This window comes from Halteromyces radiatus (assembly GCF_025201355.1).
Source record: "Halteromyces radiatus strain CBS 162.75 chromosome Unknown BX664scaffold_1, whole genome shotgun sequence".
Taxonomy (NCBI): Eukaryota; Fungi; Mucoromycota; class Mucoromycetes; order Mucorales; family Cunninghamellaceae; genus Halteromyces; species Halteromyces radiatus.
In genome coordinates this window covers 986,942-1,011,552 of record NW_026251687.1, presented here as the reverse complement: position 1 = coordinate 1,011,552, position 24,611 = coordinate 986,942, and the positions used below count along the sequence as shown (strand labels likewise).

The following is a 24,611-nucleotide window of genomic DNA, read 5'->3' as shown; positions in this document are numbered from 1 at the left end:
GATGGTGGAAAAATGATAATTTTAGTATGATAATATGACTAAAAAGTCGATTGAATGGTGGATGATATATTTCAAAAGAGATGAAAATAGTGAATATGAATAAAAAGTATCCCTATCACATGTTAACTTATCCGCTATTTTTTTTTTTTTTTTTTAATAAGACGATATCAAGTTGGAAAAGAGAAACAATTTACTGACTTCGGTGTTATTGAATTGTTTGGTAAGTATGCTAAAAAGTGGTCAACTTACGAAATTGTTGATAGATATTAGATTACTGCAGGTCTCGATTCATCAGGATTTGGCAGTAAAGTTTCCTATGTTTACATTCTAGTCTATTCTACAATAAAAAAAAAAAAGAACTTTTTCCAGAACTCATGATGTCAATAAATAGATCATGATGGACATAGTGAAAATATATGGAAAGTTGAATTCTCTGTTCTATATCAATGTCGATCATCAAGGTGATGTAAATGAAATGATATTAACATGGATGATGCTATGATTTTATTTTCCAATCATCTTTATAATATATATATTCCCTTTTTTTTTTTATCATTATTGATATTAAAATGGAAGAAGAAGAAATAAAAAGAAAAAAAAATTACTAGATAATGAATAATACATTGAATTTTTATATGATGAAATGAGTCTATAAGGAGGTTTTTCAATAGTGTTTTTTTTTTTTTTTACTCTCTTTCTTTTTTAAATGAGATAACTCAAAGATGATGAGCATATCTTTTATATACATACCGACCATCCTCTACCCCAAAAAGCGGGGAATTTTCGAAACGAACTAACGGATTTTCTTTTCTAGATCAATGTTGACTATATCATCTATTTAATTGACATCTTTACCTTTTCTCTTATCCATTCTCAAACGCCAAATGCTTTTAAATTTTAACTTGAAAGTGGCTATTAGTTTGTATTTTATTGCTATCGTGAATGCAATTACCACTGATCAAGAGAAGCTTACCAAACAGTTTCCATACACTGATGATCCTTTTTTTATACCCCCTTCACATTATACAAATGCTACACCCGGGACTATACTCCGTATCCGTAAGTAGATTTCACATTTTTTTAAATTTCCGTTTTTTTTTTTTTTTTTTTTTCTCTCTCTCCTTTTTTTTTTTTTTTTTTCTCTCTCACCTTTTCTTTTATTTTATCCTTTTATAATGTATATATTCAGGTGCTTCACCAATTAAACTAGCCGCTTTTGCTAAATATCCTCAAAATATACATGGTTCTTGGCAAATCCTTTTTCGAACGACTGATAGTTTTGGAGCTCCCGATGTAGGCGTGACAACACTTATGGCACCTCATAATGCAGACAACAAAAAACTTGTATCCTTCCATATCATCAACGATGCAGTCAACGACATGTGTGCAGCATCAGCTATATTGGAATTAGGAGCAAAAGCACACAACTTTTTGACTCAACCTGAAATTGTGAATATAGATCAAATGCTTCATCATGGATGGTATGTTAGCATACCAAATTATGCAGGGTCACAAAATATGTATACAGTTGGATTGATGGTGGCTCATGGTGTATTGGATTCGCTTCGGTCTGTTGTAGCAAGTGGAAATATAACGGGAATGTCTCCTGATGCTGAAATACAAATGTTTGGTTATTCTGGTGGTGCTATGGCTTCTGGTTGGGCTGCTCAAGAACAAGTGACTTATGCTCCTGAACTCAATATTATTGGATCTGCTATGGGTGGGACACCAAGGTCATTGAATGCAACCATCAATGCTGTCAATAAAGGATTATACTCTGGATTGATTCTTACTGGAATTACGGCCCTGGCTCGACAATACCCTGAACTATATACTCATATGCAAGAAATTGTACGTCCTGAACATTGGAATGACTTTGTACAATCAGATCAATATTGTTTAGAGGGACTGGTGGCTCGATATGCTTTTTTGAATGTGGCTGATTATATGAAGACGAAGTATTATTTGGATAGTCCTATGGCAAAGAAGATCATGAATGCTAATGATCTGGGAAACGGATCCATACCTACGATTTCTATGTATATGTTCCATTCTTTACAAGATGATGTGGTGCCTTTTGATTCCTTCTATCCTCTATATGAAAGATGGTGTGCTGGTGGTGCTAATATCATGCTTACCAAGGAAAGATATGGGATTCATACTAGTACTTATTCAACAGGATTTCCAGCTGCACTCAACTATATGATCGACACTTTTGATGGCAAACGACTTTCGCCTGGATGCACCTCGAGAACAACTGTCAGTTCATTAATCAATAAACGTGCTTGGGGAACATTTAGAAAGATATTCCGGGATGCTCGCAGGTTTATACATGGGGCAAAGATTGGACCAAATACTTGATATAGATTAGTCTTTTTTTTATTCTTATTATTCTTATTGGTGATTGTAGTTTAGATATTTAGTTTTATACAAATAAATCTTCCTTTATCATTCTTTTTTTTTTTTTTTTTTTTTAAAAAAAAGAAAATCAAATAAAATAAAAACGTTCAGCTGATTTATATGGTTAGATTATTGATTAGATCAAAAAAAAAAAAAAAAAAAAAAAAAAAAAAAAAAAAAAAAGAGAGAGAAGCGATTACTGAAAATGGATATTTATGTTTTGTAGAAAAAAAAAAAAAGGGATAAGGCAATCATCTCCTTTTTCTTCACCCAAGGAGTCTATTTTGGTAAGGAATGAAGCAGCGGAGATACTAAAAATATAAACCAGTCAGCAAAGAAATCGCATTACTTCTTGTAAACACACATGATTAACAGGTAACGAGTAGTGGCATGGGATTCCAAAACAAGACAGATGACATCAAGTATAATATAGGGATTTTTGGAAATATTTTTAAATTAGGAGGATGATTTGTTTCCTTATCTTTTTTTTTCTTCCTTTGTCTTTTCTTTCTCTTTTCTTAATTATATAATAATATATGATCCCAACAAGTAATAATAGTTTACAAAGTTTTTCTGATGAATTAATATTGATGATTCTTTATCATCTTAAACAAGATAATCATCTTGATTTGGCACCAATAGCAAAGTAAAAATTATTTTATGATTTACCGAAAACTCCTCAAAAAAAAAAAAAGGTACCCGACTGATGCAATGTTTAACTTTTTTTTTTATTATTAGTACCTGTCGACGATTTCAAAGATTAGTGAGTGATTATTCATTATGGGACATGATGATTATGATGGATACTTCCTCATTAACATCAGAACAATTGGTTTTCCTACCGATCATGCCGTCACACAAGAGTCATAGTGGCAAAGAGATAATCATGGTGGATCCATATACTACTGGTATCTTGGCACTTCACACTATACTAAAACGACATGATAATAATATACTCCTTGATGTCTCTCTCTATACCAACGATCCATCTAGTTATTGGTCAATGTTGACTAGACAATATGATGATTATAATAGTACTTTCAAATCTATCTCAATTACAGAACTTCCTCCATCATCATCACCTTCATCATCATCATCATCATCAGTGACATTTTCATGCACAAGCACTAAAAGTGGGGATGATAGTATACATCTAATGTCAGATAGCCATCATGTCGATCCTTTTATGTACAGTTTCCTAAGCAAGGTGTGCCCTCATTTAGAAATGTTTACTTTTCCCATGTTATCCTTGCATAAATTAATTGCTACTTCACTTGTATTTCCTCAACTCCATACACTCAATGTAGCTTTGCCATCAGCAACAACACAGGATGACACTAATAATACATTGGACTGGTCTAAAGTAAAACACACCTTTCCTAATCTTCAACATTTAACACTTCATCCTATTTCTGATCATCAGTTGGAAGGATTTTGGAAAAATATTCGGTTACTTTGGACCACACCAACTCTGTTTCCATGGTTGCACTCCATGACAATACAATCCAACTCCTCATCTTCCCTTGCATATCCCCTGCCGTCATCCTCTCTTGTCAATACTCCTAATGATTCCACAAATAATAATAATAGTATCACTAAAGATGAAATCATCGCCACCCTTTCACGTTTAAATGGTTTGATACGTATAGATACTGGTTGTTGGGACATCATCGCCGTAGATCATGTTTAATATATTATCAAATAATATAATAATATCATATACCATTTTATTTCATATACCACTATACTATAATAAAACTATCACTATTCTAACTATTCCCCAAAAAAATCCCTCCTTTTTCGAATGTTCCAAGTCGATACTTCCATTCCTAATTGTTATGTGTAAACCAAGTTGAATATAATATTGTCCATCCAGTCCATTTATATTGAATCGTATATACTATTGTTGATGCTCAATGAGTAATACGATATTCAAGTGAAAAAAAAAGAAGAAGAAAAAGAAAGAAGAAAAAGAAAGAAGAAAAAGAAAGAAGAAAAAGAAAGAAGAAAAAGAAAGAAGAAAAAGAAAGAAGAAAAAGAAAGAAGAAAAAGAAAGAAGAAAAAGAAAAAATATGAATTGGAAGTTGGATTATACAATTCTCTTTCTTATGATATCTTTTCTTTACCTTCGTGTATAATATTAATCTTTTTTACTTGAATATAACAAGAAAGATGGTGTTGAATAAAAAGAGCAAATAATAATCGTAATAGTGATAATAGAAAAAAAAAAAAGAAAAGAAAAGAAAAGAAAAGACAACGAAAAAAAAAAAAGAAAAGAGCCGCTTATCTTTTTAGACCAACATTCAAGAGTGCACCCCAGATTCGGTCATTGAACTATGTTTTATGCAAACAAACATAAACAAACATAAAAAAAAAAAAACGGAATATTTTTTTTTTTTTAGGTGATTCAAAAATGAAAGATTTTGTTTAATATAGGTACAAAAAAAAAAAAGATTTACTGATGAATTATATAGTAATATAAAGATACTCAATGATAAAATATAATTTGTTATATAATATATAATCATGTTTGATGAATAGTATATTATCATCACTTCATTATCATTAACCTGCAACAAGTTATGTTTTGACGTTTATTTTACAATATTCTTTATTTTATAAAGTTTCCGAATTTGTCTTTCAGTTTGTGTACTCTCCATTTCTCTTCCTCTTATTTTTGGGTTGTTTTTACTGTTTTCTTGTTCTTACTCTTTTTTTTTTTTTTATTTCTTCTTATCTTACTTGTTCTTTACTTTATGATATCTTTGTAAATATTAAATCAAAAATATATCATCTTTCTCATTTGTCAAACCAGATGACTCAAGAACTTTTACGCACTGAACCAAACTTATTTACTTCTACTAGTAGAGCGAGTTCGGAGAGTAAAAATTCATCTGCCATTTCAATTCCTGATATGCCTGATCCAGTTGCCGAGTCTTCTCTTACCTCTCTTCCCCCTCTTCCTCCGCATAATAACGATCATGAATCTTCAAGGTCCTTTTTTGCATTCAACTTTGGTAGAAGAAAAAATTCAAAGTCTCAGACTTCAACATCTCACCTTTCTATTGACGAATCACAATATAGTCAATCAGCAAAACAACAACAACAACAACAACAACATTCTCTTTATCACAATAATAAATATTCTTTTGACGATCTTACCAATGATACTACAACAAGTACCAGTAACAATGTATCTGATGTTGAAAAGTCTCCTAGAAATAGCCTAAGCAAAGAATTGAAAGACTTGACTTCCGAGACATCTTCAATGGATGACCGTCATTATCATCACCTTCAACAACAACCAGCATCTCTAATTACCAACAATGACATTGCTAGGATTACAAGAGCTCTTGCAACTTCTGAAAATACCAACAATGAAAATAATAGCCATGCCATACCTGCTAATATGAATCCTGTCTCTCGTTTATTGAAATACTCTGAAATCACATCAAAAGCTTGTGAAGCCTTGGGTCGTACTATCGTACAAACTGTGGATTCTTATACCATAAATAGCTTTTTGGATAACTTTTTGGCACAACACACTTTATCTGTAAGCTTGCAAACCACTACAACAACAACTGAAACATCAGAAGCTTGTAGAAAAAATATCAATTCACTTCCATCATGTTTATTGTCCAACAAAGCTATTATTACTACTACCACGACTACCCTCAATGATCATACCAATCAAGTATCACCCTCTTCAACAATGACACCCAGTATCGAACCAAACACTACAATCGGTTCATCATTCATGACATCAACAAGGGAAAGAAGAAAGGATACCATTTTAACCAAACTTAGGCCATCCGATCGTCAACAACAACAACAACAAAAACAACAAAAAGATGAAGATCTCATCAAATCCGCGACTCCTGTATCTGTAACTTCTTCTTTATCTTCATTGGATACTGACAGCACAAAAGTGACATTAGATCTATCAATGTCCATGCGAAGGAAAAATGCCATCAAGGAACTTATGCAAACGGAGAAAAAATATCTGGAGGATTTACGAGTCTTGGTCACGGTAAAAAAAAAAAATGGTGCAATTATTTCAATGATGTATAAAATAACTCATTCTCTCCTTACCATTTTGACTTTTTTTTTTCCTTAGCATTTTTTTGAAATCATCAAAGACGCAAGGTGTATTACACGCGAACATCGAAAGTTGATCATGCGTAATGGTGAAGCGATTTTACAATTTCAAGAAAAATTTGCAGACGCCTTAGAAGAAGCTCATGGATACGACCACGATAGGCATGAACTCTCATCGACTCCAGATGTGAAAAACATTGCACAATGTTTTATTACTTGGGTAAGAATAGAAGATAAAACAAATATGTAGTAGATAGCTCATATTATTTTTTTCTCATTTTATTGGAATGATTATAGGGACCTCGTTTTGATATATATATGGAATACTGTGTTGGACAAGACAAAGCAGTAGATATTTATCGCTATTTATTGGACACCAATGATGCCTTTTCAAACCTAATGGAAAGAACTCACAGCTTCCTTCGTGTATCACTTGGTTTTGGATTAGGAAGTAAATTGACGTTTGATGATTACTTGATTACGGTAAAAAAAAAAAAAAAAAAAAAAAAAAAAAGTGATCGTTGAATTTATTTAATATTCATCTTAATTTTTCTTCTTCTTGACAATAGCCATTCCAAAGAGTTTTTCGATATCGGTTGATGCTCCAATCTATTACCAAAACTTCAAAGCCAGGATCGGACGAAACAATGCTATTGGCTAAGGCACAAGATGTAATGCATGATATCGCTACAAAACTGAACAGTGCAAAATCAAGACTGGAGGCTGAAAAAAAGACCGATTTATTTTTAACAAGATTAAAAAGCGATTGGGTAAATGAAATGTCAAGTAAAAAGAACAGTTGATACTCAACTTTTTTTTTTTTTTTTGTTAGACTATTCCAAAGCGTTGGCATAGTACTCTTGGCACATGTCTTTTGATTGGTACATTAGAAGTTCGTCAAGTTAAAGATGGAAGGAAACCTAAACGATATGGATGTGCTTTATTTGGAACCTACATGATCATTGTTAAGGCAAAAAAAGGAAAATCATATTATGAACCTCGACATTGGTTTCCTTTACGTATGTTTGAATTGGAAGATATTGAAGATATCGATGGTAAGATAACAATTTTTTTCATTATTTGTTGTTGTACTAATTTTGTTTTATACAAGGTTCAATGGTTCATGCATGGAAACTTTACAATGATCAACATGCGGTGGAATTCGGTGCTATGTGTGAACAAGAAAAACAGATTTGGTTAGAAGAATTACGAAAGGCTATCAATGAATCCAAGGCACAATATGAAAATCACCTATGGGATACCCAGAATCGCGGTAATGTCATCGAGCAACTATTTGTATCTTCTTTTGATAGTACGGACTCCAGCAAATCTCAGCAACAATCTCCAGCATCCAATGCTTCTTCGGTATCAAGTCTGCAAAGCGTATTATCACGACATGAATCAATCAATTTCAACAACTACAATAACAACAGTAACACTGGTAGCAAGACAAATAGAATGTCAAAACTATTATTTATGCATCATCTAAATACGAATGGACATCGATCACCAATTACCAATGACAAAAGCAATCATCGTCATCGAAGTAGGAGAAGCGTATCAAGTGTTAGTGGATTGGATGATTCTCTACATTGTATTACATCGTCTTCTGCCAATACTGCCAACACAACAACAACAACAACAACACCAATATCTACCTCCGCATTAGCATCCATGTATCCCAATCATTCATCCAATAACAGTCAACATTATTGTCAGCGTCATCCTGGAAATGATTCTTCTAGACAATTTCTTCATTTATCATCATCATCATCATCATCACCTATTGATTCATCATTATTACCTTCCAACAGTAGTCAATCTTCTTTTCTACGACATTCTCAATCTAATATGAATGATTTACGTGAATTCTTCCATTCAAATGTTGCTGGTAAATGGTCACAACGTAAATATACTCAATATCAATCTAGGCGCGTAGCAGTAGATGCCAAATTTGAAGATGTATCAACAACCCCGATTCTGACTGCAAGATCACAAGCTAGACAAGATCGAAAAGGTTCTTTTGAACAATGGAGAAGAAGGTCTACTCTGGTGGACGATCATTATCAATCTTATAATCAATCCTCTAATGTTGGTTATTATGGAACTCCTCGACATGGTTGATATGTTTTTTTTTTTTTATCATCTACACTTGATTATTATTTTTATTATTATTACTATTTTTTGTCATTTGATTTGATATGATTTTTATTTTTGATTTTTTCATTGTTTTCAATAAACTGTACAAATCTTTTATTCTTTACTCTCTACTACTCTGTCAAAAAATTGCCTGTCCAGGCGGAGACTGGATATTTAGATCTTCAGCTTTTTTTTTTTTTTTTTTTTTTTTTTTTTTTTTTTGTTTTCTTTCTCTTCCTCTTTCACATTTATTAAAAATTCGATTGTCCCATTATATCTAAAACAATGTCACGACATCGCGCAGTTCGAAATATGGACCTTGAAGGTAATGAATACAGAATAGATAAGCGTTTATATATAAAGACGAAAGATCAGGTTTTTAATAGTATCCTCTTTAATAGATGTCCTTGACGAAGAAGAACAATTTAGTAGTGACTATGATGAAAATCAATGTAAGAACAACCAAAGTTATAATAGTTTACATAATTATATTTGTATCTTTTCTAGTGGATGAATCTCAACTATCAAACGAAGATCTCGATGCTCTTGAAGAAGGTTTGGATTATGTTTATGGTGTGATTGGACAAGACGTGCCTTTGACTGATATGGAAATTAAAGAAGCTTTGTGGTATTATTATTTTGACAAAGAAGAAACAGTGAACTGGGCTCTCGGTAAGATATCTATATAGTGACTCTCCATTAAACTCACTTTTTTTTTTAATAGAAAAAATTGATAGCCTCAAAACTGAAGAAGACAAACGAAAAGCGAAAGAAGCCAAGAAACAAGCCGCAGCTAAAGGTAAAGACAACATAAAAGTTGGAATGGGATGGGTTGTATATGTGGTGGAAGGGGGTTTTTTTTTCCTAGTTTTTTATTTTTATTTTTCCATTATACCTTTTTCCTTTATCTCTTCATTTCTCTTTTTTATATTATTTACGACGTGATTTATTTATATTATCCCCATTCATTTTCCGCATGCATCTTTGAATATCCTTTTATACATTACGATCCATTCTCTTGGGCTACTCAACTTTATGTGGTGGATTGGTGCTCTTCTCGTCTTTAGGTGTGTATTCCTATCTTTCTTCACATATGTCATTGTATCTTTTTTCTTTTTTCAATCATGCATCTATGTATCAATCAACTTACAGACAGTTTTACTTTTTCTTATCGTAGAGCCACGGAAACCTTGTTATCGCCGACCTCCTGCAAAGATGTATATAGATTCAATGACATTATCAACTTTACCAGCGAAAAGTTTGACCAGCTTGCAGTCTCTTTCCAAATCAGCAACAAAATCCACAACGTCTTTATCATCTTTAGCCTCAAGATCAAAGCCTGCATCAACAACAAGCTCCCTCAAAACTTCATCTGGAGGATCGCTCTTATCACTAGCACAAAAATCGGCCGGTCAACGCAACATGACAGCATTACAAAGCCTTGCCAATCGACAACAATCTTCACCAGCGGCGTCAAACACTACTTTATCATCCCTGGCAAAACAATCTTCTTCATTGAACAACACTAATAAAAATGATAAACAACAGTCAACAAGTCTTACTCATCTGGCTACTCGATCTACTAGTCAAAGCAGCTCTTTGGCAGCCTTGGCATCATCATCGACAAGAAAGGTTACATCTGGATTAGTAGGTTCAGGAACAACAAGCGCTTTGAAGAAATCAATGACAGATGATGGCGTGACGAGTGCACAAGTACTCCCAACAAAGAATCATACCAAAGCTAAGACAACAACTACAGCAACATCGACATCTACTGTTAAGAATCCAACATTGACAACAACGCAGGTACCCGGAAGTGATCTTAGGAATATGATAAGTCAATCAGCTAGGAAAACAACAAACCCATTGGTTGCTTCACCATCACCGGCTGCAGTATTTTTATTTCGACCACATAACGAACAAACGCGATCTCCTTTGGCTGATAGTATTATGAACTCACTTCCTCATTCACTCGCCCAGGCTTTTTATGATGCAATGCCTTCATCAGTATCTTCTACAACGAAACTATTCAAGTTTGACGCGCCTAGTCCTGATGACATTGTAATGGCTGCTCAGAGTCAACGAAACACCAAGACCAAGAAACTGGATCCTATCTCTTGATGTCCCTTTAGATTAGTATTGTTATCTTTTTTTTTTTCTTATATTACATTATCCTTCTATTTTATACCCTTCTTCCCTTTCATCACCTTTTATTTTATCCATTTATTTATATTACCCTCATTATTTTACTTTTTCCAATGGCCACCAATCATGATTGATTTTTTTTTATTTCCCTATTTATTATAGCCAAAACATCTGTTAACATAGTATCAACCACAAAAACAAAGAAAAAAACATCAACTACTACAACATCCAAAGCAACCAACAAGAAAGAAGAAGATGTGGAATATTTATCGGACAATGATGACCAAATGAATCAAGACATGGCAGCATTAGGGCTCAATCACACTGTTACAAAATCGAAGACCACTATTATTACTACCTCAACTAAAGTCAAAGGCTTGGATTCCAATTTGACAACACCCTCAGGAACACCTACTTCTAGTCGTGCTGCTTCACCATTATCAAAAATCCCTGCATCAAAGCGTATAAACGTATTGGAGGAATATGCCAAACGGTCTAGCGACAAACCAAAGATGAACCTTGTAGTTATTGGTAAGATTATATATATATATATAAAGAATGTATGGTATAGATAATATATGCTCATTCTTTCTCTTTTTTTTTCCTTTTTCTTCTCATTTAAAAAGGTCATGTGGATGCTGGAAAATCAACCTTGATGGGCCACTTTTTGTACGATTTGGGAAACGTGAATGAACGGATGATGCAAAAATATGAACGTGATTCTCAAAAGATTGGAAAAGGCTCGTTCGCATATGCTTGGGTATTAGATGAAACTGGTGAAGAACGTGATAGGTAATAAAGGAAGATAAAAAGATATATACTATTGTATAGTATTGTGTTCTCATTCATAATTATACTTTATATAGGGGAATTACTATGGATATTGCTATGAATCATTTTGAAACACCACATCGTCAATTCACACTATTAGACGCTCCTGGACATCGTGATTTCATCCCAAATATGATCTCTGGAACTGCGCAAGCTGATGCGGCTATACTTGTGGTGGATGCTGCTACTGGTGGATTTGAATCTGGTTTTGATGCTAATGGTCAAACAAAAGAACATGCTTTGTTAGCAAGAAGTCTTGGTGTACAACAATTGGTAGTTGCTGTCAATAAATTGGATGTGGTAATAATAATAGAAAAAACAATAGAAAGGATGTATCATCAACTCCATTTAATTCAATAATTTGTTTATAGATGGGATGGGATCAAGCTAGATTTGATGAAATCACCGCAAAGTTAGGTACCTTTTTACTACAAGCTGGTTATCGGAAAAACAATTTGACTTATGTACCTGTTTCTGGCTTGACTGGTGACAACCTGGTTAAAAGAAGTCAATCGGAACAATTGTCTAGTTGGTATGATGGACCCTGTCTTTTGGAAGTGATTGGTAAGCTCAGATATGATTTATATATATATATATATATATACTTTTTTTTTTCTGACTCTTTGTCAATTTGTATTAGATATGATTGAACCTCCTGTACGATTGTTGGACAAACCTTTTCGAATGGGAGTCACTGACTTTTTCAAAGGCGGTATCGGTAGCAGTGGTGGTGTATCAGTAGCAGGATCTATTGACTCTGGTAGCTTACAAGTGGGTGAACAAGTAATGGTTGTGCCTGGTAATGAAATTGGTATTGTGAAGAACCTTCAAGTGAATGATGAAACAACAAATTGGGGTGCTGCTGGTGATTCTATTCTAATGACATTATCTGGCTTGGATATTTTGAATTTAAGGTAAAAAAAAAAAAATAAATGAAACTTTGCATGAAGAATTATTACAATGAAATTGACATGCATATATAATGTATTTTTAGTACTGGATGTGTCTTATGTACTCCTCTTCAACCTGTCCCTATCACAACCACTTTCACAGCTCAAATTGTAGTGTTTGATATCAAGATTCCAATTACTTCCGGATTTCCGGTAAATATTTTTACAAAAAAAAAGAAAGATAGCAATTATGAAATATTGACTAATAATGATATTATAAGGTTATTCTCCATCATCAAAGTTCAAATGAACCTGCATCGATTACCAAGTTATTATGTAGTTTGGACAAGTCCACCGGAGAAGTAGTTAAACGAAATCCTAGGTAACGTGAAAAGCCTAGACAAATGATGATGTGTCTGTAGTAAAATTGTAAAGAAGAAACTAAGTATGATTATTGTTTTTAGACATTTATCGAAAGGTGCTACAGCCAAGGTCAAAATTCAACTCTCACATCGTGCCATTCCATTGGAAACTTTCAAAGACAACAAACAATTGGGTCGGATTATGTTACGAAAAGGAGGAGAAACTGTGGCAGCTGGTGTAGTGGATGAAGTAAGTGAAAGATATTTATATATCAAAAATTTGATTCGTAATAAAATATTCATTTTTATATCCTTATGTTTTAGATTCTTACCTTTGGATCGTGACATGACCATAATCAACCATATTTAGACAATAGCCTCATTTTACTTCCTTTTTAGAGTTTTATCCATGGATTGACGATACACATACAAATTACAATAAAAACGATCATTCAAAACTTATTTATCAATTCATTCTAGTCCCTTTATATATATATATCATCCATAATAAATTTATTTTTATACTTGTTCTTAATATAATCCTTTGATTATAACTTTTTTTTTTTGAATTTGGTATTATAATCAGTCAAATTTCCATATTTGTTCTAGTGAAGATGTTCAACTACCTGGCAATCAACATATCCAAAAAAAAAAAAATCATCTATGAACGGTGAAATTATTCTTTTCCTTTTAATACCTGTTGTGGAACCGAGAGAGAAAGAAGGAGAAAGCAAATGCAAATGCTTCTCAGATTTCCATTTCAGTTCATTCTCCTTGGCTCTCATCTAGTTTTGTAGCTTGATTATAGTCTTTTTCATATTACAAACATGAGAAAGGATGATGTCATTATTTAGAGATATGATAATAAGATTCAATCATATTCAATTATTCATCAATGTTCAAGAAACTTCATACCTGATGATTGATGAATATAAGGTTGATGGAGCTTGAATTGAGATAAATAAGAGCTTATTACATCTTCTTTTTCATTTCAATAACAGATTGATCGTCATTTACAAAAAAGATCTTAGTGAACAAATAAAGTAATGTGGTACAAACATCAATGAGTAGAAAGGTCGTAACATTCTACGCTGTTTTTTTTTTTTTGACATTTAAAATATAGTGAAATATTCTCTTTTTTTTTTTTTTTTTTTTTTTTTTTTTTTTTTTCTCTCTCTCTTGTTCCTTATTCTCTCCTTTTCATACCCCTCCTCTCCTTTCCTTTATGACATTCCTTTATTCAACTAGATCACTTAAACGTAATCGATTATTGAAAAAGATATCCATGATATGTCTTGTGCTATCATTGGTCTTTCTTTTTTATCTTGCTAAAAATGGTCCTGACAATGAACTCCGCCTTTCTTCTTCTTTCTCTTCCTCCATTCAACATCAACGTTATCATTTGCACGACAACGATCAAGTCCAGTTTAGTCAAAACCAAGATGAAGAAGTAGAAATAGACGTCACTGTACCTCGTCATGCTCTTTTGGATACTATACGAAAAGCTAAGCAGGATCGTTTATCACGAACAAAGAATACTCTTCCTCCTGTTTTACCTGATCGACCTAAACAACCATCATTATCACCGACAACAACAATAACAACAATACCTGAAGACAAGGTATTCAAATCAAGTAGAGATGATCTTTATTTACCATTAGGTGATGGCAAGGATCCAAATGAAAAATACCTTGGCTTTTATCCACATTCTGGCTTCCACAATCAACGTATAGCTTTGGTGAATGCTTTGATGCTGGCTGAACGATTGAACCGTACGCTACTTGTACCTCCTGTGATGTTGGGCAATCCTATTCACTGGCGTAAACATGATTCTCTGGACTCTTACCACCGACGTACATCCAAAGCACGACTCACACACTGTCAATCCTATTTGAACCCTCAAGGCAAAGTAGCGAACGATTCAATCACCATTCCGGATGACTGTCAACTATCATTCAAATATACCAGTTTGCGATGGGATCGACTCTTTGATTTGGACAACATTAAACAACGTGTACGAATTCGATATAGGGATGATTATGAACGAACTTATTTGGAACGCTACTACAACATCAGTCGCGCCGACACATATTATATAAAGGATGATGTGTTGTATGATTATCGGATTGTGGAGGCAAATCGTTTGAACAGCTCAAAACCAGTGACAGTGGGCAAGTATCAGAGAATCATCACGGTACAAGAATTGGAAGAAAGATCAGAACGCATGCTCAGCTTTGGATCTTTATTCGGCAACGGACGTGTTATTGTCAATAATCAGATGGCTACGCTCGATTATTTCAATCGTCAATTGATATTCCAACGAAGTGCATTACCTGGCCTTTTTGATGAAATGGATCGTATGTTACATCTTCTTGGTGGACCTTCCTCTTATATTGCTATTCATGCTCGTGTTGGTGACAGTATTTTTGAACGATATGCTCCTCAAGTGATGGAAAAACTATGGTCTGATTTACAAATATATGTACCTCTTTTAAAACAACAACAACCTATGAAACATAATGATCGATGTTATCAAACTGATGATGATCTAGGTCCTGCCATTGATTGGGACAAACAAGTGATACTGGATAAGCGACCTTTGGTGATGTTTATGGCCACGGATACCCCTCGACCTCACGAACATGAACTTTTCCAAAACATCTATGATACCTTCCCTTGTATTGTTACTTTGAATGATCTATTTGATTTTGATACTTCTCCCTTGGCAACAATGATCAACCCTGAAGATGGTGTGAATTATGGCAAATTCTTGATTCCCTTTTTGGATGGTTTGATGGCAAGTCGTGCACAATCCTTCTCTGGTTCCATGTGGAGTACTTTTAGTAAATATATTCAATTCTTACATAACGTTTATACTACTTCACATTAGTTTTTTTTTTTTATTATTTTTATTGTTATTCCCCCCTTCTTTTGTATCATATCTTACCCATCCCCTCTCACCGCATTGTCATTTTTATGTACACTTCTTTTTTTTTTTTTTTTTTTACTTCAGTTTCTTTCAATAAAATCAAAATAAAATCATGCTTCATAATAATATATACTTTATTTGTTTAATGTCTTTGATATTGTTTGTCTGTCTCCTGGTGGTGATGGATGATATACGATGATATGTGATATGCGATGATATGTGACGATGGATGATGGACAATAGTGGATGACAATATAACAATTTTATTGAAATGAAAATGGATAATAATATTTATAAAAAAGGAACTAGATCTCTGTGATTCCTTATGATTGGCTGGTGTGATTTGCAGGATTTTCTAGACAGGCTCCGATCAGGTAGTCATATAAAATGATATTTATTTCTTTTTTTCTTTCTTTCTTTCCCTTTTCTTTCTTCGACTCTTTTTTTTTTTTATTCTTTACTATCAATAAAATATCAAATATATTGGTTCAAGCATCCAGTAGAAATTGGTCTCTGGATTACTATTATTCCTGAGAACCCTGAAGCGTAGAAAAACCATTCATCATTGTAAGTAAAAGAATAAAAAGCGCCATCAGAAAATACAACAGAATATCTAACTTCCTATAATGCAATAGCACAGGGGAAAGAAATCCGTACAGGACGGTGAAGCTGAATTATTTCCATTTGCGAAGTAAACCTTATATAATAACATATTGGAAACGAAAAAGAATACCATCAGGTAGGTCTTCTAAAATAAATAAAAAAAAAGACTGGTCTCATTTTTTTTCCCTTTTCAATTAATCAGATCAACAAGTGTAGCCGATAAGCATTACTATATTTTTTATCACAACAACAATTAGATAAAACAACAACGCTATTATCAACGACAGCCAATTTATCATGGACTGCGTCATCTATATACTGGGTGTGGAAAAATACCTTGGACAAGACTGATGTCTCTTATCCAGACTCTCTGAAGGGTGTTATTGCTGATAAGTACCGCTCTTCGAAGCTATGCTGCTTTTGTCACATACCAATGATACATCCTAGCACAAGAAGGGCAAAAGAACACATACCATCAAGAACAACGCAGAAATCAACATTGCCATGATAGGATACGAACGACTTGTCTTTCAACGATCCACTTTTCATGCTGGAGATTTGTGAACTTGTATATGAAGGTCAAAGTGTCATATTTCCCTTTTTTGGACCCATCATCGTTCATATATTTATTTTACTATTGTTTTTTTTTAATAAATCAACTTTTACTTGTATTGATCAACTCTTTCTTTTGTTTGTTTGTTTGTTTGTTTGTTTTATTAATTTATGAATGTGGATCGACAAGTAGCTTATTATTTTATTTATCGATTGTGATTACAATATAACAAATCTCTGAAGCTTAGCTATCTTTAGGCAAAGTATCAAATTATTAAATTTGAAAGAGTGAATAATAACTTTACAGTGTTGGAGTGTAACTATTTAAAAAAAAAAAAAAAATGATATCTTTAAACGTTTTGACCTAGTTTTCCAATTTTGTTGATGGAAAATAAGTCCGCTTGCATTGGTTTTTATTTTTGGTATCTTTCTCCCTCTTCTTTTTCTCCCTTTTTTTTTTGGAGTTTTGTTTCAAATAAAAAGCCACGCCCTTTCTTCTTTTTCTTTCTTTTTTTCTCTTTCGTCTCATTATTCAATGTCTTCATAGTCATGGGGAACAATTCTAGTACATCTCTAACTTCAACTCAAGGTAGAATATTAAAAAACAAAATCTATTTTAATCTTACTACTACTTCTATAGCATTGTAGTAATTATTCATTTTACTTCTTTCTTTTCTTTTCTTTTCTTTTTGTAGTTAGTATGGCTGATTTCCAAACATATCAAGATATTGGAAAAGGTGCTTTTGGCAAGGTAAAGGATAGAATTAGAATGAAAGGTTTTGTTCTAATCATTCTTTTATATAGGTTTGCGTTGTCAAGCATATACAACGACAAGAACATTATGCCTTGAAAATTATATCTAAAAGTCATTGTATCAAAACAAACAAGAGTCGACATGTTGTACGTGAACGTATGCTCCTGGAACAATTGGATCATCCTTTATTAATCAATTTACGTTATGCTTTTCAAGATGAACATTATCTCTATATGGCGATGGATTTGATGTAAGTATTATAATAATAAATAAATAAAATAAAAACTGATCAAAAATTTATTATAGGCTTGGTGGAGATTTACGCCATTATCTTACTCGCAATGGACCGGCTTCTGAAGAATTGACTCGATTCTGGATGACTGAAATGATTTGTGCCATCAAATACCTTCATTCAAAAGAAATCATGCATCGGTAAAGTTATACAATTATATATTATATTTCTTATTCAATTTCAATCTATATAGTGATATCAAACCAGAAAACATTCTACTTGATATGAAGGGTCATGTACATCTTACCGACTTTAATATTGCAACTCGAATTCGACATACTACTGATCGTTTACTTACTTCGCCTTCGGGAACCTTGGCTTATTTTGGTAGGGATAAAGAAAAAAAAAGATTGGGCGTTCATGTACTACCTTTACTAAAAATAACCATTTCTATATTTTATATAGCTCCAGAATTGGTGAAGGGTTACGGATATACCGAAGATGTGGATTGGTGGTGTCTTGGGCTTACATTTTATGAATGTATTTTTGGAAAGGTAAAAAAAAGAAAAAAAAAAGGAAGAACGGGAACCGATAAAAAAAAAATGCAGTTCATTGATGATGCTTATTATATATTCATGTATATAGCGACCTTGGCGTGAATACGAAGGAAAGGAAGATATATTGAATCAAATCGTACGAGGATATATTCCATATCCTATGCAGGAAAACAATACTATATCTGGAGACTGTCTCTCTTCGTTACAAGGGGTAAAAAAGAAATTATTAATAAAATAAAATCAATTACGTGCTAACCTTCATTATTTTTTTTTTTTTTTTAATTCAGTTCCTAGAGATAGATCCAATATACAGACTAGGGCATGGTGAAAATGGATGGAAGAGAATTTTACATCATCCTTTCTTTAGCAATACTCCATGGCAACAAATCAACACAAAAAATGGTATCCCACCACCATCATTCAATACCCAACATATATCAGACTCCATTTTACCTGGAAATACTGGAACAATCACCAAAAACTTAAACTCACTCCATTTATCTACTATCATCTCATCATCTCCAACCATGCCAGCATTATCAAAACATACCAATTCAATTCCCAGTGTACCCTCAATGCATGAAAAAACCAATAACAATTTTAACAACGATGACAAGAATGGAAATGAAGGCTGGTTAAAAGCTATCTATGACTTTATATTGCCACCCTCAGAATCAAAAGACGAAGAACAACAAGCATATCAAGAAATCCTTGCAGATAGGCGATCTTCTCAACGATTGGAAGAATTGGAATCTTCATTTACATTTTTTGATTGGACTATTTATGATGAATATCAAGGTTTTATGAATAAGGAAACTTTGTCTGTTGGATCACCACCACCTTGGGTTAAACCTGCTTTTACCGATGCCGACAATGGTCGTATTTTACCCGTGGCCAGTATTTCAACAACTTATGAACAACAACAACAACAACAGTATAGTACAATGACAGATGATGATTTACTGGTGACGCCTCCTACAACACCTACTACCGATTCTTTTCCTCATATTGTATCAACATCTTATCATGAGTCGCCATATGATCATCATCAACCATTATCGACATCAAAATTGCATTTATCACAACAACAACAACAACAAAAGAAACAACGAAGAAAGTCTGGAACCAAATACTTCAATGAACGACGAGAATGGGAACGTAGAAAAAGTTTGGGAACTACTTGCAAGAATATTCATGTTGCTTAACTCTATATCATGATATACGTAGTATAGTTAGTCTTGATTTTTTTTTTTTTTATTTGATGTTACAATAAAAGGTATTTTGTTTTATTATTATTATTATTATTCATCAATAGTACAAAATCAAAATCAAAAAAAAGAGAAGGAATAGAAATATCTAATGGAATAAACTTGAGGGTATAGGGGAAAGAGATGATTCTACAATAATACTAGTGACACGATAAGGATCAACATTCGAAGCCTAAAAAAAAAAAAAAAAAAAAAAAAAAAAAAAGTTGAGAAAAAAAATGATGATATGACAATCAACTTACAGGACGACGATCCTCCATATAGCCTTTTCCTTGTTTGGCGACATGACGAGGAATACGAATCGATGCACCACGATTAGCAATCCCATATGAAAACGCCCCAATGTGTCCAGTTTCGTGATGTCCGGTCAAGCGCAAGTCGTTGTCTTCCCCATAGACGGCAATATGTTCAAAATGACGCAAACTCATCCGTTCGATAGCATCCTCCATGGTGGCTAAACCATCGTCTTGTTGTCGCATCGCCTTGGTTGAATAATTGGTATGACATCCTGCCCCATTCCAATCGCCTTGCACTGGTTTAGGATGAAACGTCACCCCGACACCAAACGTTTCCCCTACACGCTCCAAAAGATACCTTGCCATCCAAAGTTCATCCCCCATCGTAATGCCTGGACATGGTCCTACTTGGAATTCAAATTGACTAGGACATACCTCCACATTGGCTCCACCTATTCGTATTCCTGCGTATAAACATGCCCGATAATGCGCCTCTACAATGTCTCGTCCAAAAATCTTATCGGCACCCACCCCACAATAGTATTTACCCTATCACAAAAAAAAAAAAAAAAATATTCATCAACATCAAATATATATCCTTTTTTTTTTTTTTTAGTATCGATCACTTACTTGAGGTTCAGGGAATCCATGTTGTGGCCAACCCAAAGGTTTTTCTTTTTGAGGATCAATCAATAAATATTCTTGTTCCATACCAAACCAAGGAGCATGATGGTCATAGGTATTCATGATCCGATGACAATGATAGCGGTAGTTGGTTGGGTGAGGTGTGCCATCCGGAAGGTACGTATCACAAAGTACTAGCTTGTTCGTCTTGTCGCGTGTGGGTCGAAATGGATCATGATATAGAGCCACAGGTCGAAGAATTATCTCATCATGCTTTTCTTGTCCATCATCATACCATTCAGGAATCTCCTCTACTCTATTGACAAAATAATCTAATGTACGTGATTTTGACCGCAATGTGTTGTTGTCTATCCAGATATATTCCACTTGCACCTTGTTGCCTTGACTGAGTCGTAGATATTTATCCAATAAACTTGCATTACTTGGTATGGCCATGAGAATGGAAATAAAGAATAATGAAAGTAAGAAGATACAAAGAAAAAAAAGAAAATGAAAAAAGAAAAGTAAAAAAAAAAAAAAAAAAAAAAAAAAAAAAGACCGTCTTATCTTTGATAGATGGTGGAAAAAAAAAAAAAAGATAAGAAAGCTTGACGAGTCTTATGCAGCGGTGGTTGAAGCATGTATACACTTTATTCAAAAAGGATGATATTGGTGTCACAAAATATATATATATCCATTTAGATCCCAGCATCATGATTTTTCTATTTTCTTTGTTTCATTTAGTCATCATGTCATCGATATTTGTAGTGTCATCAATATAGTATATTGAAAAGTATTCATCATCAATGACATTCCGTGTAACAACATTATTTTTTCTGTTGTTCTATGATTCATGCTTATCAGAATAAAAAGTAACACAAACGAGATGATCAAAAAGATAAAAGTTAGATTAGGATTGAATAAAGACGAAGTTTTTATTGATAGATCAAGGGAGAAGAATGTCAAATGTAAGATTGATATATATATTATATTTGTTGTGATAATAATAAAAAATGAAACGAGATAATATCTATTGATATATAAATGGATGCAAATAAAAAAAAAAAAAAAAAAGAATAAATCATCATCAAATGCGTCGTTGTTGTAAACCTTGAGTAGCCAAATTCAAAGAACTTCCAGTGGGTGTACCAGCAACAATACCTTGATAATCCAAACGATATAATTTTGGAGGCAAATTCTTCCCAAACTTACGATTGATATGATTGGCACAGAGAAGACCTGAGAATAAGACAAACAAAATCAAAGGAATACAAGAAAATGCGGCAATATAGGTATATGTTAAGAAACTGACGGTAAATTGTTGATATTTGAAGCGACAACCAGGTAATAAAGTTCGAGGGAAACATTTATTGGAATTTTCATGGAAATCTGAGAACATTTTGTAACCACAACAATGAAGCTATAAAAAAAAAAAAAATGGAGTCAGTTTTGTTGATTATTTTATTTTATTTCTTACATTTGCTTGAATTCGAGATCTTCCATCCGAAGTTAAATCATAATGCCATTGATAAGAAAGCTTGCCATCAATATTCCATTTATTGCGTCGATAAGCTGTATATCCAATAGCAGCAATCATTCCAAAACAGACCCATAATAACAGATTGTAAATCGCAAGAAGAGGTCGATTATTTAACATGATACCAACATATCCAAATAATGCTGAGAAAAGACAAATACATCCAGTTGCCAAAATCACTAAAGATAGAAGAAAAAGATGAGCCTCATCTTTATTTTTATTTTATATATATAACTTACGATTCAAAATCACTCGTTCACCAACAATCACAACATCTGCTCGTTGATATACTATTCAAAATCAAGTTAGTCTTGTAACAATTTTCAATTATTATTAATGATCATTACTTACATTTAAAGAAGGTAAATAACGCAGCTAATAGAATACCCAAACCCATACAAAATAACTGTATATATATAAAAGTCAGATCATAATATATATATATATATATTTCTATATTTCATTTTTACCACTGTATTTGATAAAAGTAACCACCATTTATGTAAAGTCCAACGTTGTTTCTTTTTAATAGTATCGGGAACAAACCGTTTCACAACGTGTAGACTAGCCGCATCAACCGATGATTGTGACACACCGCCAAGAGATTGCCTTGATTCAGATCGCATCCACGGTAAAACGGGTTCAGGCAAATCATCACTAGAGTCCCATAACTGATCATCCCGTAACTGTTGTTGTTGCTGTATACGGACAGAAGAAGTAGTACTAAAAGCAGCTGAATGACGAGCTTCTTGAGAAAGATTGACATGGGATGTTCCTGATACATGTAATGGTGGTGTATTTCGTCCTTGTGTTGGTGGTGGCGTCACTGTTCGATCCATGATCAATGAATATGTAAAAGAAAAGATATGAAAGAACAAAAAAGAAAAAGAGAAGAAAAAGAAAAGAAAAAAAAATAAACAATTGATAAAAATTACTTTTGAGATTCAAAAAATAAAAAATTTATTTTTAGCACAGGGCAAAAAGAAGACTATTTCCGTATCTGTTGATAACCAGTGGGAAATCACCAGCTGCTAAAATAATGATATCTGATTTGCTAAAATTTAGTTTTCTAAGGGGTACAAAATGAAGATTTTTTTTTATTTCTTTTAAGATATATATAAAGGGGTATAACAATTCATTCAAAGAAAGTAGAGTCATCAAGGAAAAGAAGAGATATATATACTAAAACTAACTATAGAATAATAAAAAAAAAAAAAAGAGAGAAGAAAAATGAATAAATGTTGTCCCTATTTATTCTATCTAATCTTTTTTTTTAAACTAAAACTGTTGAGTTGTTGCACCATACCATTGTTGTCGTTGTTGTTGTTGTTCCTGATCTTGTAGTCCTGGATTATAATAGGATGGATATTGTTGACCAATAAGTGAAGGAGGGGCTAATGCTGGATAAGGATTGTTGGATGATAATAATAATTGTTGTTGTTTAGCAATATCTCGTTCATTTTGTTCATATTCATCAGCCATCCATAGAGCAGCACCAACAATATTTGTCCACATAAAGATTAAATTGAATAAAGGAATTAATTCAAGTGCTACAGCAACAACTCCAAATTGACAATAATCTTCACGATGTTGCCATGCATATCTTCGGGACTCTGAGATACTGAACCCTCGGAATTCTAGATCATAATGTATCAATGCACCCCAACTAAAAAATATAAAGAATAGAAATGAGAACATAATTAATATATATCTTATTTTACTTACCAAGCAGGCCATCCATTAATATAACAAGCTAAAACTGTTCCTGCCACTGGTACCAAATGTAAAGGAGCTGTAAGAATCAAAACAAATACCTAATCATTCATATTAATAAAAAAAAATGATGATTCTTTTTATACCAAGCATATCTTACTTGTGCCAAGACCAAAAACCAAACAAATACAATTCCCGAACCAATACCGCGACAACATAAAGTCAAACCATCCACAGGTACGCGAGTTTCAAACATTCTTGATAATCCTCTTGCTTTTAAGGTAGCATCAAATAAAGCATCTTGATAAATAGGTACCAATATAGCAAAGAAGATCACATCAATAATAGCTGACTCCAAAAGGACAAAGATCACTGATACAATCCAAGCAAGCCAGGCAGGACAATGAGCATTAATCAAAGCATGAGCTTGTAATGGAAGAAGAAACACAAACGATAAGACCAAAGATATTATACCAAAAAGTAAAGTCAAGAGAAAAGGACATAATGTTTTTCCCCAAAGCTATAAAGAATAATAATAAAAAAAAAGTTGGTTAGTTAAGTTCATCCTAATAATAATCACCTTTCTTTTTTTTTTTTTTCCTAATCAATACGAGTATAATACCTGAGGATGAGCCACAAAGAAAAATATACCTTGAACAGGATAAGTTGATCGAAGAGCCGTCATAAGTTTTTTTAAGTGACCAAAAAAAAAAAAAAAAAAAAAAAATAAAATAGAAAAAG

The 24,611-nt window shown here is 33.1% G+C and overlaps 11 protein-coding genes across 11 annotated transcripts; 8 read left to right on the top strand and 3 right to left on the bottom strand.

The window, feature by feature from the left end:
* The first annotated feature begins 843 nt into the window (after positions 1–843).
* BX664DRAFT_319715 (secretory lipase-domain-containing protein) lies at positions 844–2,454 on the top strand. Its single transcript, XM_051542990.1, has 2 exons — positions 844–1,059; positions 1,190–2,454. The coding sequence occupies exons 1-2, from the start codon at positions 885–887 to the stop codon at positions 2,359–2,361; spliced, it is 1,347 nt and encodes a 448-aa protein (XP_051404409.1). The 5' UTR covers positions 844–884; the 3' UTR covers positions 2,362–2,454.
* A 310-nt stretch (positions 2,455–2,764) lies between these two features.
* Positions 2,765–4,090, top strand: BX664DRAFT_381493 (uncharacterized protein; the record flags this gene model as incomplete). Its single annotated transcript, XM_051548967.1, has 3 exons — positions 2,765–2,775; positions 2,960–3,046; positions 3,139–4,090. 3 exons carry the CDS (start codon positions 2,765–2,767, stop codon positions 4,088–4,090), a joined length of 1,050 nt encoding a protein of 349 aa, XP_051404408.1.
* A 1,026-nt stretch (positions 4,091–5,116) lies between these two features.
* Positions 5,117–8,849, top strand: BX664DRAFT_319712 (uncharacterized protein). The gene is made up of 7 exons (XM_051542989.1): positions 5,117–6,430; positions 6,518–6,718; positions 6,796–6,981; positions 7,068–7,268; positions 7,331–7,553; positions 7,610–8,650; positions 8,824–8,849. Exons 1-6 carry the CDS (start codon positions 5,216–5,218, stop codon positions 8,620–8,622), a joined length of 3,039 nt encoding a protein of 1,012 aa, XP_051404407.1. The 5' UTR covers positions 5,117–5,215; the 3' UTR covers positions 8,623–8,650; positions 8,824–8,849.
* A 27-nt stretch (positions 8,850–8,876) lies between these two features.
* On the top strand, positions 8,877–9,662 carry BX664DRAFT_7812 (uncharacterized protein). The gene is made up of 4 exons (XM_051549731.1): positions 8,877–8,962; positions 9,039–9,089; positions 9,145–9,309; positions 9,362–9,662. The coding sequence occupies exons 1-4, from the start codon at positions 8,923–8,925 to the stop codon at positions 9,580–9,582; spliced, it is 477 nt and encodes a 158-aa protein (XP_051404406.1). The 5' UTR covers positions 8,877–8,922; the 3' UTR covers positions 9,583–9,662.
* BX664DRAFT_7823 (uncharacterized protein) lies at positions 9,471–10,914 on the top strand. The gene has a single exon (XM_051549733.1). It carries the CDS (start codon positions 9,673–9,675, stop codon positions 10,756–10,758), a length of 1,086 nt encoding a protein of 361 aa, XP_051404405.1. The 5' UTR covers positions 9,471–9,672; the 3' UTR covers positions 10,759–10,914.
* Positions 10,915–11,081: 167 nt separating this feature from the next.
* Positions 11,082–13,235, top strand: BX664DRAFT_254374 (P-loop containing nucleoside triphosphate hydrolase protein; the record flags this gene model as incomplete). Its single annotated transcript, XM_051540366.1, has 8 exons — positions 11,082–11,313; positions 11,409–11,574; positions 11,649–11,913; positions 11,985–12,177; positions 12,254–12,527; positions 12,608–12,716; positions 12,785–12,885; positions 12,968–13,235. 8 exons carry the CDS (start codon positions 11,082–11,084, stop codon positions 13,233–13,235), a joined length of 1,608 nt encoding a protein of 535 aa, XP_051404404.1.
* Positions 13,236–14,027: 792 nt separating this feature from the next.
* On the top strand, positions 14,028–15,844 carry BX664DRAFT_319693 (uncharacterized protein). The gene has a single exon (XM_051542988.1). It carries the CDS (start codon positions 14,091–14,093, stop codon positions 15,753–15,755), a length of 1,665 nt encoding a protein of 554 aa, XP_051404403.1. The 5' UTR covers positions 14,028–14,090; the 3' UTR covers positions 15,756–15,844.
* A 1,581-nt stretch (positions 15,845–17,425) lies between these two features.
* Positions 17,426–19,796, top strand: BX664DRAFT_319692 (kinase-like domain-containing protein). Its single transcript, XM_051542987.1, has 8 exons — positions 17,426–17,538; positions 17,645–17,700; positions 17,754–17,953; positions 18,010–18,135; positions 18,189–18,322; positions 18,401–18,489; positions 18,581–18,703; positions 18,780–19,796. The coding sequence occupies exons 1-8, from the start codon at positions 17,499–17,501 to the stop codon at positions 19,695–19,697; spliced, it is 1,686 nt and encodes a 561-aa protein (XP_051404402.1). The 5' UTR covers positions 17,426–17,498; the 3' UTR covers positions 19,698–19,796.
* Positions 19,757–21,146, bottom strand: BX664DRAFT_288548 (uncharacterized protein). The gene is made up of 3 exons (XM_051541801.1): positions 20,627–21,146; positions 20,003–20,545; positions 19,757–19,932 (listed from the first exon to the last, which is right to left on the bottom strand). Exons 1-3 carry the CDS (start codon positions 21,074–21,076, stop codon positions 19,849–19,851), a joined length of 1,077 nt encoding a protein of 358 aa, XP_051404401.1. The 5' UTR covers positions 21,077–21,146; the 3' UTR covers positions 19,757–19,848.
* A 341-nt stretch (positions 21,147–21,487) lies between these two features.
* On the bottom strand, positions 21,488–23,073 carry BX664DRAFT_319685 (tetraspanin Tsp2). The gene is made up of 5 exons (XM_051542986.1): positions 22,628–23,073; positions 22,509–22,563; positions 22,397–22,447; positions 22,098–22,336; positions 21,488–22,040 (listed from the first exon to the last, which is right to left on the bottom strand). The coding sequence occupies exons 1-5, from the start codon at positions 22,994–22,996 to the stop codon at positions 21,708–21,710; spliced, it is 1,047 nt and encodes a 348-aa protein (XP_051404400.1). The 5' UTR covers positions 22,997–23,073; the 3' UTR covers positions 21,488–21,707.
* A 288-nt stretch (positions 23,074–23,361) lies between these two features.
* Positions 23,362–24,585, bottom strand: BX664DRAFT_319676 (uncharacterized protein). The gene is made up of 4 exons (XM_051542985.1): positions 24,493–24,585; positions 24,031–24,390; positions 23,883–23,971; positions 23,362–23,823 (listed from the first exon to the last, which is right to left on the bottom strand). The coding sequence occupies exons 1-4, from the start codon at positions 24,553–24,555 to the stop codon at positions 23,436–23,438; spliced, it is 900 nt and encodes a 299-aa protein (XP_051404399.1). The 5' UTR covers positions 24,556–24,585; the 3' UTR covers positions 23,362–23,435.
* Between the last annotated feature and the right edge of the window lie 26 nt (positions 24,586–24,611).